The sequence below is a fragment of the Penicillium macrosclerotiorum genome (genome assembly GCF_028827735.1).
Source record: "Penicillium macrosclerotiorum strain IBT 26536 chromosome Unknown utg000006l_segment0_segment0, whole genome shotgun sequence".
Lineage (NCBI taxonomy): Eukaryota > Fungi > Ascomycota > Eurotiomycetes > Eurotiales > Aspergillaceae > Penicillium > Penicillium macrosclerotiorum.
The window spans coordinates 2578188-2596436 of record NW_026643085.1 but is presented as its reverse complement, the minus strand read 5'-3'; the positions used below and the strand labels follow the sequence as shown (position 1 = coordinate 2596436).

The following is an 18249-nucleotide window of genomic DNA, read 5'->3' as shown; positions in this document are numbered from 1 at the left end:
GGAATCAATTTAGATGAATCAATCAGGCAACTCTACCTCAATGATCCCCATTTCATCACCTCCATGTTCCCAAAATTTCACGATTTTCATGCCAACAGAGCTGAATAAGTCATTCCATCCCTGTCTGGTTCGCTCTCGCCCGGCACAAAGGGCCATAACGATTAAATCCACCATGCATGGGTATAATCGTGCATTTTGGTCGGGCAAAATATAGTCTTCCACCAATATCTTTGAAAATCCAGGCTTCATAGCCGACTTGAGGTTGTTCAAGATCACAGTCGCTTTCTGGTCAGACCAGTCATGAAGAAGAGATTTCAGGTAATACACTCGAGCACCTAGCAATACGCCAATAGTCAGCCTGACCCCAGTAGCTACTAGAAATATTGATGAAAATTAGTCACCTCTGACAGGTTGCACCTGAGTGAAGAAATCGTATGCAACGGTATCGATCGCTCTGGCTGTCAAATTCTGTACGCCTTGAGCCTCGTCAATCACCGCCGGAAGATCCTCCAAAATTAATTTTCCAGCGGCATTTGGAAACCGGTTCCGAAATGCTATCAGGTCATGGCCTCGTCCCCCTCCAATATCAACCAGGAGGGGAGACTCAGCCGTCACATCAGGATGGTTGAAGATCCGCTCGCGAACGGGGAACCAGTCGCTCCAATGTAAATAATTAGGCCGATGCCCCTCCATGAAGCTATTGAAACGCGTCAAAGCATCTGGATTCTGGCCTAGCCACTCAAAAAGTTCTATATTTAGGTTATTTGTAAACTGGAAGGGGGCGAAAGTTGGATCGTCCGGGCTTCGATAGTTGGTCAATCGGAGGTATTCGGCAGTTTTCTGAAGTGCCGGCAGCACCTCAATAAACCTGTTACTGCTATCAGATACGTTTTTCCATTTTCCAAGGTGAAGCATTTCTGGAATGACTTACATTGACTCTATCACCCCTATGGAGGCTCGCTGGGTCATCTCGGTGGACACGGAAGTGGGTAAGTATTTGCGAGGCGCAGACTCTTGTACAATCCCATCCGCGACGAGAACTTTCATTATGCGCTCTAATACCACACCTTAGCCGATTGATACACTATTTGAGCTATACAACTCGTCAATGGTCGTACGTACCGACCAACAGAGGATCGGCTGATCTTTCAGCTGCCAACACAGCCAAAGGTACTGGCGAAGTTGCCTGTGCCAACAGCGTAAAAACTTTCAGATCATGGGCTACCTTGACAGCCAAGAAGATAGCCGGCTGATATTTTTGACTCGTCTTTCAATTACTCTTTGCCCATATCTCATGACGTCTTTTTAACTTACCGAGTAAGCCAGCTTGAGAATGGCATCTTGAGGTCTCTCCAGAGCGCGTACTATCTGAATAGCCTTTTCTTGAGCTTGAAGACGCGACGAATCTACCCCAGTCATTTGAAAGTCATCGATCAGAATTTTGGCTTCCTCTAGTAGACTCTGCATTATCTGGAAGTCCATCACGATCATAGTAAAATTTGACGAGGCGAATATTGCATAGATTAAATGGCGCTCTAGATCTGCATAGACTCCCTGGGAACAATCTTCATAAATATAATGGCATCTTTCAAACCCCTTGTCGCTCTTCTTTGTAGCCTTTGAATCACACCTCTCTTGTCCCTGCTATTTTGTTCTCTTTTGGAGAAAGGGGATACGGTAAGTGGTGACTTAAAGGCTACCTTTCTCATCTCATGTTCTTTCAGGCAGCAAAGATTCAAGCAATATCCTTGTTGCTTTATGGAACATCGTGAAAACCTAATGGATATCTTAGGCCCCTTAGTCGCAAAACTGTCCAATTAAAATAAAGATAATGATAATTCTGGATTCAAAATACCGAGCTATCATTGGTCACCATTTTCATACAGCTAGACAAATTATCACTAAGAAGTCGAGTCATAAATAGATCTTCTCCTTTTACGCTCATCATAAGCAAACCCCGTCTAACAAAGCAAGTCCTTATGATTATGTATTCTTTTCATCGATATGGTCATCATGGCAAGGAGTCTCGATCTTCTTCCGAACATATGTCTGTCTTACCAGATCACCCTCATGTTGACAGATCTCCCACTGTCCAATACCATATCTCTCTGGAGCACGCTTGAGGCCCCGGCCTCCCCGCCAATGATCAGATTCCCCGGCCGATATTTCGGGTCGATTTGCATACGGTGAATAGCGGAGACATGGATCTGTGCGTTTTCGGGGATATCACGGACCTCCCCACAGGGGAGAGGCCAACGAATAGGTTTCCAAGACCCATCGCGCTGGAGATCCATTCGCCGAAAGGGCAAGTATTCCATCAATCGCCAGGACAAGGTTGAGAAGAACGACAATCCACCACCATACGTGAGACAGTCATGTACGATGGCCTGATCCATGGTATTGGTGAGAACTTCGGTGAATTTGTCGGTTTGTGTAGGGGCCCTTCCCTGGAAGTTATCTGATCCATTGGTCTCTTTCCATGGGATTTCCACGTCTTGGGGTTCCTCGAAGCAGTTAAACTGCTCAAGTTTCTCGGCGTCAAACTCTAAGCCGACAAGCTGTGCTTCCTTCACCATCCAAACGAGAGGGATGTGACACAAGGGCCAGGGATCTTTTGGATCCAGCTTCCACCCTCCACCAATGTCTCCATGCTGCCCAGGGAACCATACCTCGGCAATATCCTGTCCTGCTTCCTCTTCCTCGTCACCGTCCGGAATTTTTACACTTGGAACTTGAAGGGACGCTCTCGATACAGCGCTCTTCATCGAAACGCGATCCGACAGCAGCGCATTGTTCCTGGGAAACTCCGAACTAGCTCGTCGCCGCGGTGAGGGCGACAACGCACGGTATCTCATCTCATCCGAATCGCCCCCAGCATGAGACTTGCGACGCCCCTGTCTCGCTGCATCGCTGTCCGGCTGCGGCAAAACAATCTCAGGCACATTTTGCTTCTCTACATTCTCCTCTCGAGATAACAAACGCCGTAATCGGTGCGAATTTTGCTGTGGCCCTGATTTCGGCCTAACGTCTGAAATCAAGTCTTGTCGGAACTTTGCGCGGCGCTCATCAATCGAGACCGCATGTCGAATTACCCGCGCCGTGGTCTGCGCTGTATATGGGAATTTACTGCGTTCCATCCACGCATTCTCGAACATGGGCACACTATTGACGGTATCAAACAGACCCATGAACTGGATCCGACTCACAGGCCGACTAAAAGTCTCCCGAAATGCCTTCATAAAGCGGAACAGCTTGTGCTTCTCTTTATCGCTGGCCTCGGATCCACTCTGGCGCTGCTGCCACTTGGCAAACGTCTTCCACGCAAAGCGAATAAGCTCCTCGTTGCCAGGCTGCAGGAGCCCAATGTAGTCGAGCATCTCGGCCAGGAAGCGCGCAGTATAGGAGCCGCGGCTGAAGCCGAAGAAGTAGATGTCGTCACCGGGAGCGTAATACCGCATCAGAAATTTGTACCCCCCGAGCACATGCTCATCGAAGGATGAGCCAAGCGCAGCGTCCTTGGCTTTCTTGTAAGACGATTTGATGCGTTCCAGGCGGCCTTTGCTGCCGAGGGAATGCGAAGTCACATATGTTCCTATGCCGGGCTGGTAGTAGTGGTATTGGTGGCTTTGGCTGCGGTTCAACATCTGTAGCAGGGAATGCGAGTGATGAGAAAGGGAGACTGCCAGTCATACTTCACATCGACAGGGAGGGAGGGGTTGGATATGCGACTCACACGATAGATCTTCAGGAGATTAGTATCCGATTCATCTCCAGCGAACTTATTCCCTGTTCCATCGAAGCACAGCACAAACTGTTTTTTCTGATATGGTCCAGCCAGCTCGCTCCTCTCATGGTGATCCATCTTGAACAATGGTCTAGCGTACGGATAGCGGCCCCGATGATTCGGGCTTAAGATCAACGAGATCCATGGTTCTTATTTAAAGGATCGATTGAGAGCGGAGGAATCCACGATCCAGCTTGAGGGGAATGTCTTAGGCCGGAGTCTTGGTGCATCTAAGAGTTCTAAGACTCTAATCAAATCACAGGGCAATATTGACCCACGCCCTATTATCCCGTCTGATGCTTGGCCTGCAGATCGCCCGAGCGCCAGCTTTACCGCGTGGGCAGGTCCATTCCTGCCTGCTGGTTGGGCCGGTCGGGGGTGGGTCGATTCTGCAGCTACGTCGCGCTTTGCCTGTTAGAAACTGAGGGAACCAATTGAGGCTGATCTTGCAAGGGTTTAAGGCTCGGCTGAGGATTTGGCTGGCGAACATGTTCGCCGCGAATAGATCTCATTTGCTCGATTCGGTGGATCCCTTCAGGAGCAGTCCATTGATCTATGCGAAGTACAGAACTCAACCCAATTACAAGATGCCCCGACCATTGCACAATTATCAAGAATAGAGCTCTGCTCTAAGTCGTGTTAGGGTTGATTTTATTTTTTTGGTTTTATTTATCGTTCTCTTGGTCATCAGTACAAGAATTGTTCTTGGGTGGTGTTCATACATTTTCGCATCTCCATCTTCTCATCTTCTCATTTTCTCATCCCATACTGAATCGTTATTCGCGCCAATTGTCTCACTTCCGCTTATTTTGAGAAGAGATCCCATGGTTCCAGTCCCTCTCATCAGCGTTTGAAAGGTCATCTATGTCCTATTCAGTATCTAGTCGGTTTTCGGGATCGCTGCGGGGGTAAGATGCATGATTTCAGCAACCTCCTCGTCAATCAGCGGGCCCGAATACTCTTTGCGAGCACGGACAAAGTACCAGATCCCACTGAGGATCAGCACGCCCGCCGTGACGACGATACTGTAGTTCATGGTTGTGTAGTCCACGGGAGTCGACGGAGGCCACACGCTCCAGAAGATAACAAATAACATATACACACAGGCGTACGCATTGTTAATGGTGCCAAGGATGCCAGGCACCTTCCAGGGCCCCCAGATCAGGGGGGCCTGGGCGATGTCGAATTCCGTGGGCTGGGCACGCTTGGTCTCGGGCAGGTCGCGTTCGGGGCTGGATGCAGGGCCAGGGCTGGGGAGACGGTCCTTATTCACGGGGCTTTTAGGGCGCACGGGGGCAGCATGCTTTTCGTCAGTAGTGGTGCTGGCGATAGCGGCAGCATCCGGGAGACCGTCCATCATGGTGCCATGGGGCAGGATATGGCCTTTGATGCGGTGGTAGAGAAGAAACGCGCTGGGGATGAAGTAGGTGCTGTAGAAGCCGGTGACAGTCAGAGAAATAACGTCATTGAAGGCCGTAGTGGAGCCGATATAGATGAGCGTCAGGGCGCAGGCCAATCCACAGACTACGAGGACAGATACGATGGGAATTTTGGTGCGATGGTTCACCTGCTTCAGGAAGCGGGAGAAGGGCAGACCCTGATCTCGGGCGAAAGACCAGGTCATACGAGACGCGGTGGCCGTAATGCCGATCGAGCAGGCCATGGTCAGCACCATGATGACCGCCGTCATCACGGATGCGCCGGCATATGAATGGGTACTGTCGTAGAAGATCTGAATGAAGGGAAACCCTGTGGCGGAGTCCAGGACCGATTTCACATCGCCCAGGCAAAACAACACCGTCAACATCATCGAGAATCCCAGGGCGCTGTTGAGGGTCATGCCGGTGATGATCGCACGGGGGATCACCACAGCGGCATTGGCAACCTCCTCAGCCATATGAACACTGGCATCGGCGCCGACAAAGGTGGCGATGTTGCCAATGAAGCCCACGCAGTAGGATATACCCTGGGTGGGCCAGCCTCCTTCATTCAAGGAGGTATGGAAAACAAAGTGGGCCGACTTCTTGGGAGACATGGCGAGCAGAGTAGCCGTGATGCCGATGAAACCAACCAAATGCAAGACCAAGATGGCAATCTCTAGACGAGGAAGCGTATTGGGCAGCACCACGTTAATGAAAAAGGTCCCCGCAACGCTGGCCCAGGCCAACAGGGTATTCTGCCAGCGCTGCTGGACGAAATCCGGGTTGTTCAAGGTGATGAGACCTTCGATCATGGTCCCCAGGAAGATGGTCTCGGTGGCGATAGTCGCGATCCAGGCCAATGAGGTCAACCAGCCGATCAAATAGCTGGAAACTTTCTTCCAACGCATCGGCGCCAGCATGTACACCCAGTAGTACTGGCCACCGGCAATAGGGGCCATGGAGGCGAGCTCAGCAATGACCGTGTAAGTCGATAAAGTCGAGAGACAGGCAATGATATAACCATAGAAGGCACCAGCGGGGCCACCATTCTCAAACGACTCGTAGAACAAGGTGAGCACGGTCTCCCAAGTGATCAGCTCCGCCATGGCAAACCCGACGATGGAGAAGAAGCCGAATCGGCGCTTCAGCACCTGTTTCTTGCCTAACCGTGCCAGGGCTTGGTCATCGGTCGACTCAAGACCACGAAGGTCGGCCCTTAAATCGGCCATTGCGGGTGGGAAGGGAGTATATCGGGACCGGCCGCGTGGAGACTGAAGCAGAGAGAGATCGAAAGATCGGATAAGACGCGCTTATGCTCCCCCGCACATGATCTGGATTAAGCAGGGATAGGCACAAGACGTCCTAGAATTCAAATTCCTGTGAAGATCACCAGGAATCTGGGCGAAAAGGAGAAAAAAAAGGCCAGTGTGATTCCTTTACCGAGGAGATGAGGCCGCGGCTGGTTTTAAAGGGAGCCGAAGCCGTTCGCTAAGCAAGCCCGACTCCACTTTTCGGTCGCCTTGGCTCCGCCAATGCGGCTAGAGCCCCCGGACCCATTCACAACGCTCGCACAAACGTGGAGGCGGGCTGGGGTTGTTGGACGCCGTGGGACATCGGACTTGAGAGTGTTGAGGTGATGGCCGATAAGGCCGATAGAGGCAGTTAAGTCCCAAGTCCTCGGGATCTCGTCTCCTTCTATCCTTTTGCCCTGATGTGCTCAGAGGAAAAGCGGAGAAGAGCTCTCACACAGCAAAGGAACTGTATTCCCAATGTAGTAACGGACGCCCAAAACCTGCTGGGTAGCGCGCCAATAAGCGGTTGCAAGAGGCCTGCTAGTGCAGGCTTCGGCATTCTCCGGCCAACCAGGCCAACCGGGCCACGCGAGGGACCGGGACGCGACCGTGTCCAGCCGCCCGGACCCAGACTATCTGCCGCTCCGACAACACTCAATTTAGGATGACAATACAGACTTCCAGGATACTTGCAGAGATACTAAAGACAGAAAGGCGAGAGAAAGGAGAGGAAACTCAAGACTTGTGATCTCGGAGTGTAATGCATTGACAAAACGACAGAGTTTGCGCTATGACGTCGGTGGAGTCGGAGAAAAAAGCACTGGAGTCAAGATCTATACGCCTCCCAACCCTAAGGTAAAAGCTATGTCCCCTGCCAAGAAGCGTCGGATAGCCCGATAGCCCGACAAGGGAAAAACTTCCCTTTGAAAAGATAACGAGTCATGATCGCTCGTACCTCCTGGGCGTATGGGTGAACGATATGGCTGATAGATCAAGCTAAAGCTTTCAAGGGAACCCATGTATATGGTTAGACTAGCTATATAGTCCCGACCGAACAGGTCCTCCCATCCTCGATCACAAGATCCCAACTACAGGCACAAATGGAATGTTGTTTTTCGACCTCTCACGCTCCACCTTCACCACCTCGTATAATTTTGCTGTCGCGTCCGGGGGAACGTCTGCGTAGGAGGGAAAGATGAGTCGCCTCAATTTCTCCTCCGCAGTGACATGATCATCTTCCATCATTATACACCCTGATATTTTTTGCTGGTGAATAATCAGAGGAAACTTGGCCGAATCATCCTCTATGGCATCCGCCAAATCGGGAGAAATTCGCATCCACCTGGGCTTGGAAAACGGGTAGTCTGTCCACTGGATGACGTGCGATCTTTCATAGTCAAAGGAGATCGGGCCATCAAGCACCATGAAATCAAACAGAGTCTCCATCCGCAGGCCCTCGTATGGATTGGGATCATATCTCAGGTTTGCCGGCTATGTGTTTGCAAGGGTCAGACTCAACCATCAAGCAAACGCGCTCCGAAAGGTGGTAGACAGGAAAGGGGGAGAAATAGACATATCAAATACTATCATGAAACTTACCCGAACTATCTGTTCCGAAAACTCCTGCGTCCATCGCCTTGCAGAGAATGAGTCAAAAAAGGCAAAGTCCGAGATGGGTGGTTGCTGGACCAGCATGCGACGCCAGCTGGCCTCTTTGCGGTTGTAGGCCTCGATTTTCTCCGGATGCTGGACCATATCCCAACTGAAGAATGAAAAGACGACGTCGGTTTCGACCGTCTCCGCCTGGGAGTCTAAGGCCTCTTGGGTGTCAGTCGGAAGGAAGAACGACGGGAAAGCCTCAGCCAACAGAGGGTTGCGAGTGGTGGGACCACTATCGGTCGGCAAGAAGAATAACGCTTTCTGAAGCGATCGTGAGTCCCTGATCAGGCGATTCCAATACTGACAAGTCCGCTGGGCGGACACCACAAGCGTCCGAGGGTCCAGGTGCAACAGGATGAGCTCGAGTAGTTCGGGAGTGGAGAAAACCTCGTCCTCTCGAGATATTGTGAGGTCGAAAGCAACCATGATGCCCTTTGCTCTAAGTTCTCTGAGGGTCTCAAATGCTAGCAAGATCCATCTTCGTCCAGTTCGCCCGAGCCCCTCTTTGAATGTTGGTTGTTGTTGGCAGCGTGTTGGTGATCATGTGATGAGGATCAGATTCACGTGGCGGGCAGTTTCAAGTCGCAAGTGAGTCGCTTTCAGCCGCATCGGAGACTCAGAGAAGCATAGATATCCGAATACCTACATTCTTAAATTAGGGCTAAATGTGCTGCAAAGATGATCTCGGGAATTATTCAGAAACATGACATAGACAGGATCCGCCCAAATGCGGAAAGCCTGAGGACTACATACCTCTAGGATTGGGCCCTAATACTTGATTTGTTTGAGAGATGGTAGCTGTAGTGTCCTGGTATTGACTCAAAAAACGATATAAGTCGTTTCATTGTGAGGATACCATGAAACCAATCGACCAAAGATCCCTCCTCCTCTCGACGAACCTCAACTCCGATTGAACCTCCTCCTAAAGGTCATTCATTGCCTTTCTAAGTCAAATGAAAAGGGATTTTACACCAAAATACCCATTCTCCTGTTATCAAGGACACAGTGGCGGCCGATGTTGCTATCCTGTCCGAAACATAGAGATGGTCTTTCAACCCCCAACCACGCCACACATTGATCTATCTAAGAATTAGCGCGTAAATTACCCGTTTTTTGTATCTACCATGTAGTAATACCAGACCTCATCTGGATTTTAGTATGAAAGATACAAGTCTAGAATATGGCATTGTCTGAACTTCGAATTTGCCTCTATCAGCAGGTCGATTTCACTAAAACCAAGCACATTTTAATTGACACCATAGAGGGCCTCTCAGGTACAGCTGAGCCCGAAAGGCTATAAGTTCAAGCGGGAGAAAATGCTCGCAAATTTTTGGCACATTTTCAAGCGCTATCAAGTTACCTGACGAAATAATAAGGTATCAGCCCCTCGATCAGTCGAAGGTTTCCAGAACAAAATGAAACAAATAGCGCTGCGAAACGTGTGAAGAATATAGAGCGAACCTCCGCATCAATCCACGCTTGTTGAATGGTGGTGATCGCTGAAGGTGTGCCAAATCAGGCTGAATGTCTCGGATATGGGTTCACGAGAACCACAAACCTGCTAGGGACTGTCTTTCGTACTCTTGGTCTCGCTCTTTGTACAGCTCCTTTCTAGCTCATGTTTCTGGCGCTCCCCGAAGGCCCAAGCTCCCCGATACACTCTCTTTCATGCTTTCGGGTTCCTGCTTTTTGCAGGGTCTCCCTATAATAGCAATTGCGGCTCATACTTCTGTCATATTTGTCTGCTGGCTTGAACCATGCCGTTTCGAGCTTTTGTGGACATTGGGAATGTCTCATCCAGATACTAGGTCCCCGAATTTCCGTTCATAGTATTTAAACTCTTGCGATGCCAATCCTTGATATTATTCAGATTAACGATTAACTATCATTCACTGCAATTTTCAACGCACACACACTTGATTACATAGGATTCGCTCGTATGGTCGCCAAACGCTCCCCGAGATACGGCGAGTACGAGAGCCAAGGGGCGAAGTGGGCGAAGTGGCTTAGGAACCCATATTCTTGCCCGATTCCACGTTCACTGCACACGGTGAGATCATTGAGAAAGAGCGGATGGTCGGTACGTCGAGACTTTCGCTCAAATGCTCACCGTGCCACACGAACCTGGGACTACTTGGTTCCTCCTCAGGTTGTATCGGTCGCTGCAAAATATAGCCTTGAGACTCGCCCCGTTTACAAAAGGTTCACGGCTTCCAAGTTAACCCAAGATCGTCGAGGTAAATATGGCTGCAACAAATACTCCATTCAAGTCGGGCCCGGCATCATCTTTGCCCTCAGTAGCAACCGAGTCGATGGGCCACACTGGTCCGAAATTGCCTGGGCCCTCTACCGCCGCCAGAATTACAAAGAGGGTCTACGGGTTGTCCTTCGAGTTGACATCTCCAATGAACAGACCATGAAATTTATCCAAGAGGAGTTGTATACCTCCAAGACTGGCTATATATGGCCTGATCCTGAACCGCGGGAATGGAAGATGGGTACGCATGAGTACCAGGCCCTTCTAGGCACTCCCAATGCCCGCGCAGTAGCCGCTTTGGTGCTGACGGCCTTTCCGCCGGGTACACGACATATTCCAGTGATTCTCACTTGGGCCGATGAGAACGATAAGCTGCAGATGCTGTTCGCCATCGCGAACGAGACTTCGACGTAGGCGTTAGCGCACGTCTTGTATGACTTTGAGCCAGTCCCGCTCCAATGGATTTCTTTGCAATTTCGGATTTTTCTTTCGTTTTGTCATGCATGTTGTTTTCGTTTTTGCGGTTATTCTAGCAATTAGATAGGTTCTGTTCTGTTTCAATCAATCTAGCCTTTGCATGAAAGCCTCGGTTTATTATTACACTTCAAACCGTCCAACCATCACGGTGCGGGACCCTTAAAAGCCAAAGCTTAAAAACATTTGCAAACCCATCGGCATGACCGATCATCGCCACTCATATTCCTTTGGTCGGCATTAATTTCCCCTCAAAATGAGGAGTGTTTGGATCGGGCTTAAGATCGCTCCCACGACAGGGAAGAGGTCGAGCATCATTGGTGGGCGATAAGAGCCACCGCCGCGTAATGGGACCTCCCTACCCGTCTTCCACCATCTCACCAGCCAAGCCTCAAATTGCCCCATTTGCGGGGTTAATATAGAATATGTGATTGATGGGTCGTCCTCTTTGTCCAGCACAATCTGGTCCATGCGCGTGGTCCCTCCTGACCAGGCTTGACAGGGTAGCAGTCGGGGCAACCTCCTTATCTTCGCGGCCTCCGAAGTGATCCAAGCGCCAAGCTTCCCTGTGTCTGAAGTATCAACGAGTATATCTTTGTTATCTCTGAGCTCTCACCACAGTCCGTTCTCCTTGGTTATAAGCGCCCCTTGAATACTGTTCGGGTTTGCATGGATTAGATGCAATCCATACCATTATAACGCATCGGGCTGCGGACGCGCGCCACTGCCCGCTTCATCCCGTGTAGATCAAACCCTCGCATCTTCGCAATAAACGCGGGGTTGGGCGTCCATCGTTTCCCAGTACATTATAACCGAGTCTCGAAGGAACGAGAAAGAAAACAGAGCTAAAACCAACTCGTATATCACTGTGCCCGGTTAGAGGCGGGGGCCATTTATTTCCATGATAAGTGCGAAATTAGGCCATAGGCGCTGGCTCTTATTGGTTGCGACCCGGGGCGTCGCTCTATCTCAAGGCTTATCTTCCAATTGGGATGGGATGACCGGGCGCAGAGCGCTCGCGTGGTCTGTTGGAAGCTTTCGAGAATATCTCCGGCATGGCGGCCACCAGGTTGTTCTGGGCCAAGGGTCTCTATATAACGCCGATGTCCCCTCGGCCCAGTAGTTACCCCTTTTCTCTCGAACCCTTTTTTTCTTTCTCTATATCCCAGAGAAAACGCGACGGCACCCCAAAATGACTGCTTCCGAGGGGGAATTCGAGAAAAAAGGCGTGGCCGCCGTGGAGCCAGCCCACGATGTGGCTGCACCGCCGTATGAGGATATGGGCGTCGCTGAAGCGCAGGAAATCAGCCCTCTGAAACGGAGTCTGAAGAATCGTCATATGCAAATGATCGCCATCGGTATGTCGCGCGCAAATTTTTCAACGGTATTCTAGCATTGAAACACCTTGCTAATGGCGGTCTGCTCAAAGGGGGATCCATTGGCGCTGGTCTCTTCGTCAGCACGGGAAGTGCCTTGCAAACCGGAGGCCCGGGATCTTTGGTATGTGCCCATATGTTTTGCTTTTTTTGTCCTTGCATAAACAAAGACTAACCAGATGTGTAAAGCTTCTTGGCTATCTCATTGTCGGAGGTATGCTTCTTCTGACCATCCAGGCACTGGGAGAGTTGGCTGTTCTCTATCCTGAGAATGGTGCCTTCTTCACGTATTGCGTTCGCTTTATCAATCCTGCATGGTCAGTAATCTTCCTTGATATGGTCTTCGGCGTCTGACCTAATCATTTGTTAATAGGGGCTTTGCTGTTGGCTGGGATTATGCTATCAGCTGGCTTGTCATCCTTCCCTTCGAGCTCACGGCGGCCAGTATCACAATTCAATACTGGCGAGATGATCTGAACGTTGGCATATGGATTGCAGTCTTTCTGGTCGTGCTATCCCTGATTCAGTTCTTTGGAGTGCGAGGTTATGGTGAAGGTAAGCGATGATGTATAACGGCGTGTGGAACTTGCAAGGCTAAGACGATGTGCTCCACAGTGGAATTTGCTCTTGGCATGATCAAAGTTATCGCTGTCATTGGCTTCATCATCCTCGGTATCGTGATCGACTGTGGCGGCGCCCCTAAGGGTGGATACATTGGCACTAAGTACTGGCGTGACCCTGGCGCCTTCACTGACTTCCGGGGCTTCTGCTCTGTCTTCACGACAGCAGCCTTTGCTTTCGCGGGTACTGAGATGAGTGGTCTCGCTGCTGCCGAGGCTGCAAACCCGGCCAAGTCGGTCCCAAAGGCCACCAAGCAGGTCTTCTGGCGTATCATGATCTTCTATGTTCTGGGAACCTTCATCGTCGGCCTGATCGTCCCCTATACTGCGGAATACCTGCTCGGTGCATCGGGCGCGAACACCAAGGCGTCGCCTTTCGTCGTTTCCATCCAGAATGCCGGTATCAAGGGTCTCCCGTCAGTCATGAACGCCGTGATCACTATCTCGGTCATTAGCGTCGCCAATTCGGCCACATACGGATCAAGTCGGACAATCCAGGCGCTCGCTGCCCGTGGTATGGCTCCCAAGTTCTTGGCCTACGTCGACAAGGCCGGCCGACCGCTGTACTGCATTCTCCTCCAGATCGCCTTCGGCTTCCTCGCCTTCATTAACGAAGCCTCCAGCACCGGAAATGTCATCTTTAACTGGCTTCTTGCGCTGTCAGGCATCATCAACTTCTTCGTTTGGGGCAGTATCTGCCTCGCTCATATCCGCTTCCGCAAGGCATGGGCTTACCAAGGGCGCACATTGAAGGAACTTGCATTTACTGCCCCCTTCGGTGTCATCGGCAGCTATATCGGCCTCGGGCTCAACGTCATGTGTCTTGTGGCCGAGTTCTATGTGTCTATTGCGCCAAAGGACGCCGAGGCCTTCTTCGAGAGCTATTTGGCCGGTCCGCTGGTGATCCTCCTCTTCGTGATCTGGATCGTCTACACGAAGATCAACAAGGACCCTTCCCTGGAGCGTGGTGCCTGGTTTATCAAAGTGCAGGACATGGATGTTCTCAGCAACATGCGCGATAGCGCGTTGGATGTTGACCTACCCCCCAAGGTCGAATATCACACGTGGGGAGAGTGGTTAAAGGCTGCGCCCATGCGTATCGTCCGCTCAATATTCTAGGCTGGTTGTACGATTCATATTCTGAGCGAGCGATGTTTGCTTTGCGTTCAACGCTGGAACAGTTTATTTTGTTGACGTAGATACTGTTGGAATCCATTTCCGATTCGGCTCTTTGAGCAATCATTAATAGACTCTTGCACAGACATTTGTATGTAGCTTTCGAAGTAGCTTTCAGGGCGAGGCTTCCGTGGCGGGTATGCAGAAGACAACTTTGTAGGAGATAATCGATTTTATTTCAAGGCCGATCAATATACGATTCCGCTATGAGTCACATATGTAAATACTATTTCCATTACACGACTAGTCCGGCCTTCAAACCTTAGGTGGAGTAGGAAAGCTAACCAATCACAATCGGGAACTGGTTTCCGATTCCCCGTTTGACGTGGGGGTGATTTCAAAAAGCCAAGCCATAAAGTCTCACGAACATCCCAGTGGGCGATCAAATCACCAAAAAAGCGCCTCGCATTCATTTTCAGCAGCCCAATATACGTACTAGATCGCAAAGGATTTTCGCGAAGCCGCTATATAATTTCAGCCTCCACCATGATCGTCGGCATCGCCCACGTCAACTTGACGGTTACTCCGGGAACGCTGGAGCAGGCAGAGGAATTTTACGGCACAACCTTGGGATTAACCTCTGCACCAGTACCTGAGCTCCAAGTAGGAACTATTCTGTGGTTAGTTGACTGTCTGCTATGATTTCATCCCTATACAAACATGGGACAGTAGATGTTGATCGCTGTTTGTGGGGATCCTCCAGGTTCAATATTGGCTCCAGCGGACAGCAAATCCATGTCACTTGTGGCCCGACAGATCCCCAACATAGCCGACACCCATGCTTCAAGCTTCCGTCTCAAGAAGAGCTAGAGTCGATCAAGAAATCCATATACGACCATCATGTGCGGGGCGGTCCCGCGGCTCCGATGGCTGCAGACAAGCCGGGAGAACTGAATTCCGGTTCGTTATGATCTGTTCCATACTTTACTCCTTCTAAATTACTCGATGGGACACTGGCTAACTGGGTCGTTGGTTATTTTGTAGGCACTAAGGGAAAGGAATACCCCGAGCGCTTCTTTGCGCGGGATTACGCGGGTAACCTGCTTGAATTTACGATCTAGACGACCATAGTGGAAGAATAATTCATCACTGTTAGTATAGCCATATTCCGTCGGGTTCATTGTAGAAAGTGCTATTGATGTTTGATGAAAGCTGCATCCTGCTCGGATATGCTTCTTCAGCAAGTAAGCGTAAGGGTCGCGTGGTGCCAGTGGATTCGGGGCTTTTTGCGGGGATGCGGGGTTGACCATCCAGTATGACGACTCGAGATAGACCACCCATTGGGGACCTTGAAGCACATTCAATATATAGAGCTGAACGCCCAGCAGGGCTCAACGTGAGGCCTTTGGAACTTCAGGTCTTTCTGTCCTTCCAGAAGACCCCGGTCAGATCGTACAACCATGATGCCCGCTGCAACCCTCACTGATCACAGGGAGGTAGCCGAGGTCCATAATGACTCCACCTCGCGCCCCTCATCAGCATCATCTTCTCATCGGAATTGGAATCGTCCGAGTGGTCCGAAATTCTGATCTGGACGGTTTGACAGTATTAATACTAGGTCACTAGACCCCGCAACCGCTAGGAAGCTCCGAGGCATGTCGTATATACGCCTCGAGAACGGGGATACGGCCAGGCCAATTATCCGCGCCCCGCGGTTCCAGTCTTTGCTCTCTCCACCTTGACTTCTTGGCCCTTTCTCCTCTTTTATCTGGCGGAGCCACCTTCAAATAGCTCTGTTTTATCCCACTTCTGAAGAGATTCCTCTCTCTTAGTGCCATCAATTCACTGTTAGCAACCTGGACCGGCCGCTTATTACTTCCTCGACCATCATGGCTGCTCCCGAGATCCCCAAAAAGCAAAAGGCTGTCATCTATGACCAGCCCGGTACCGTCTCGACCAAAGTCGTCGAGATCGATGTGCCTGAGCCAGGGGCAGGCGAGGTTCTTATCAACCTGTCCGTGAAGCCATCTATTTTCTATGATAGTCGCTCTTGGAGACTGACTTTTCTGGCAGCTCACACTCCGGCGTGTGCCACTCCGACCTTGGAATTATGACCAATACTGTATGTCTCTTGCTAGATGTGACCTCCCGCTACGGTATCTCTGATCCATCATAGTGGAAAATGCTCCCATTCCCGACTCAGCCGGGTCAGGTCGGCGGCCATGAGGGCGTAGGAAAGATCGTGAAGCTTGGCCCTGGCACCGAGTCCTCCGGCTTGAAGATCGGGGACCGTGTCGGCATTAAATGGGTCTCTAGTGCCTGTGGGAACTGCCGTATGTATTTGTGATTTTTTTTTAAAAAGAAAAAAAATCTTCTGAGTTCTATATCTCTTCATCAATACTAACAGAAACCCATACCAGAGCCCTGCCGGGCAGGATCCGACGGGTTGTGCTTCAAACAGAAGGTGTCTGGGTACTACACGCCAGGCACATTCCAGCAGTATGCATTGGGTCCTGCAAACTATGTGACCCCCATTCCCGATGGCCTGGACTCCGCGGAGGCCGCTCCAATGCTCTGCGCCGGTGTGACTGTCTACTCCGCCCTGAAGCGTAGCAATGCTCAACCAGGCCAGTGGGTCGTCATCTCTGGTGCTGGTGGCGGCCTGGGCCACATCGCTGTGCAATTAGCCAGCAAGGGCATGGGTCTGCGGGTGATTGGCATCGATCACGGGAGTAAGGAAGAGATCGTCAAGGCGTCTGGGGCAGAGCACTTCGTCGACATCACCCAGTTCCCCAAGGATGACAAGGGCGTCGCCCTCCAGAGTCACGTCCAGTCGCTGACCGAGGGATTGGGCGCTCACGCCGCGGTGGTCTGCACCGCCGCGAACGCGGCGTACGCCCAGGCCCTGCCGCTCCTGCGCTTCAACGGCACCCTGGTCTGCGTCGGGATCCCTGAGAACGAGCCCCAGGCCATAGCGACGGCGTTCCCGAATTCATTCGTCAATAAGCAGTATACCATTACCGGGTCTGCGGTCGGGAACCGCACGGAGGCGATTGAAACCCTGAAGTTTGCGTCGCGAGGGGTGATCAAAGCCCACTGCCGGGTGGAGAAGATGGATGCGGTGACTTCAGTGTTCAAAGAGATGGCTGAGGGTACTTTGAAAGGACGTGTGGTGATTGATCTGTCAGATTGAATGAAGTTGAATGGCACCTCATGATATTTGAGGTGCCTGTGCTAGCCCTGGAGGTTAGCTACTGTGTATTCTGCTAGTATATATATTTGAAGGCTCCTGTGCCAATAACCGATTTTTCCCTGGAGAGCGCCGATAGCAATCAATTCTTTTCCTTTGAGAAATTCCACGAAGCAATTCGAAAAAAAAAGCAAAATATCAGACCCAGCAGCATCACTTGAAAGCCAAAAATAAAAGGAGGTAGGGAAGAGAGAGAGGACAATTCACAGTCCAAAAATTGACCGACGCAGGGGTCGAACCTGCAATCTCTTGATTCGTAGTCAAGCGCCTTGCCATTGGGCCAGCCGGCCTTATTGAAGATACGGGTATAATTTGCCAATATGAACCACTAACGTAGCGAGGGTGGGGCGGAGTCCGGGTCGGAGCCGAACAACGGATTTCGCTCAGGCTCTCCACAGAGACTCGCGTAAATGTTGATACATCGTCGCCTCGTGAATTAGTCCATAGAACCATAAATAAAACATAGCTACCCTGATACTGAGAATAGCTTTCTTAAGGACCTATCAAGCTCAATCAAACGAGACCCGTTTCAAGGGGAGTTTTTTTCCTCCGGATCTTCAATCTAGAAATCCATCATCGCGAATCGATATTCAGAGCTTCTAAGCCTCTCTCCTTCCTCTCCTCCTTTCCCCTTCTGTCTCCTCCTATCTCTTCCATCTTATATTTCTCTTCTTCTATTTCTCTCTTTTAATGTGCCTTTGTATATTTTTTTGTTTGTTTCTTTATAGATTTCCTAGGGATGAATGTTACGTTTCTTATTTGATGAATCGCTTCTCTATAAGCATACTAACATACCAAGGTCATTCCCTATATGTAAGCCTTGAAGTTAAGGATAGGGGCCTCATATAAACAGTGAGACCGTTGGGTCGAATGAGTATGTTTCAACATTGTAAAGACAGGCGCTAACCTAACCTGGCTAGTGTTGATGCTCCAACCCAAGTGCTCTTCAAGTACCACGCAGAATCGTGGTCTACCGGTCGTCACCTCGAGTAGCTCCGTA

General features: G+C 50.5%; 8 protein-coding genes across 8 annotated transcripts; 4 read left to right on the top strand and 4 right to left on the bottom strand.

Moving 5' to 3' along the window:
* Positions 1-18: 18 nt before the first annotated feature.
* Positions 19-1482, bottom strand: N7462_006207 (uncharacterized protein; the record flags this gene model as incomplete). The annotated part of the gene is made up of 5 exons (XM_057077925.1): positions 19-335; positions 402-868; positions 932-1055; positions 1123-1249; positions 1315-1482. The coding sequence occupies 5 exons, from the start codon at positions 1480-1482 to the stop codon at positions 19-21; spliced, it is 1203 nt and encodes a 400-aa protein (XP_056933505.1).
* A 501-nt stretch (positions 1483-1983) lies between these two features.
* On the bottom strand, positions 1984-3862 carry N7462_006206 (T6SS phospholipase effector Tle1-like catalytic domain-containing protein; the record flags this gene model as incomplete). The annotated part of the gene is given in 3 exon segments (XM_057077924.1): positions 1984-2049; positions 2067-3644; positions 3734-3862. 3 exon segments carry the CDS (start codon positions 3860-3862, stop codon positions 1984-1986), a joined length of 1773 nt encoding a protein of 590 aa, XP_056933504.1.
* An 802-nt stretch (positions 3863-4664) lies between these two features.
* Positions 4665-6434, bottom strand: N7462_006205 (uncharacterized protein; the record flags this gene model as incomplete). Its single annotated transcript, XM_057077923.1, has 1 exon — positions 4665-6434. The coding sequence occupies one exon, from the start codon at positions 6432-6434 to the stop codon at positions 4665-4667; it is 1770 nt and encodes a 589-aa protein (XP_056933503.1).
* A 1137-nt stretch (positions 6435-7571) lies between these two features.
* N7462_006204 (uncharacterized protein) lies at positions 7572-8582 on the bottom strand (the record flags this gene model as incomplete). The annotated part of the gene is made up of 2 exons (XM_057077922.1): positions 7572-7988; positions 8097-8582. 2 exons carry the CDS (start codon positions 8580-8582, stop codon positions 7572-7574), a joined length of 903 nt encoding a protein of 300 aa, XP_056933502.1.
* Positions 8583-10095: 1513 nt separating this feature from the next.
* N7462_006203 (uncharacterized protein) lies at positions 10096-10827 on the top strand (the record flags this gene model as incomplete). Its single annotated transcript, XM_057077921.1, has 1 exon — positions 10096-10827. The coding sequence occupies one exon, from the start codon at positions 10096-10098 to the stop codon at positions 10825-10827; it is 732 nt and encodes a 243-aa protein (XP_056933501.1).
* A 1252-nt stretch (positions 10828-12079) lies between these two features.
* Positions 12080-14002, top strand: N7462_006202 (uncharacterized protein; the record flags this gene model as incomplete). Its single annotated transcript, XM_057077920.1, has 5 exons — positions 12080-12245; positions 12317-12387; positions 12453-12580; positions 12637-12818; positions 12879-14002. The coding sequence occupies 5 exons, from the start codon at positions 12080-12082 to the stop codon at positions 14000-14002; spliced, it is 1671 nt and encodes a 556-aa protein (XP_056933500.1).
* A 543-nt stretch (positions 14003-14545) lies between these two features.
* On the top strand, positions 14546-15120 carry N7462_006201 (putative glyoxalase family protein; the record flags this gene model as incomplete). Its single annotated transcript, XM_057077919.1, has 3 exons — positions 14546-14679; positions 14763-14959; positions 15044-15120. The coding sequence occupies 3 exons, from the start codon at positions 14546-14548 to the stop codon at positions 15118-15120; spliced, it is 408 nt and encodes a 135-aa protein (XP_056933499.1).
* A 768-nt stretch (positions 15121-15888) lies between these two features.
* Positions 15889-17192, top strand: N7462_006200 (zinc-dependent alcohol dehydrogenase; the record flags this gene model as incomplete). The annotated part of the gene is made up of 4 exons (XM_057077918.1): positions 15889-16013; positions 16073-16121; positions 16176-16332; positions 16420-17192. The coding sequence occupies 4 exons, from the start codon at positions 15889-15891 to the stop codon at positions 17190-17192; spliced, it is 1104 nt and encodes a 367-aa protein (XP_056933498.1).
* Between the last annotated feature and the right edge of the window lie 1057 nt (positions 17193-18249).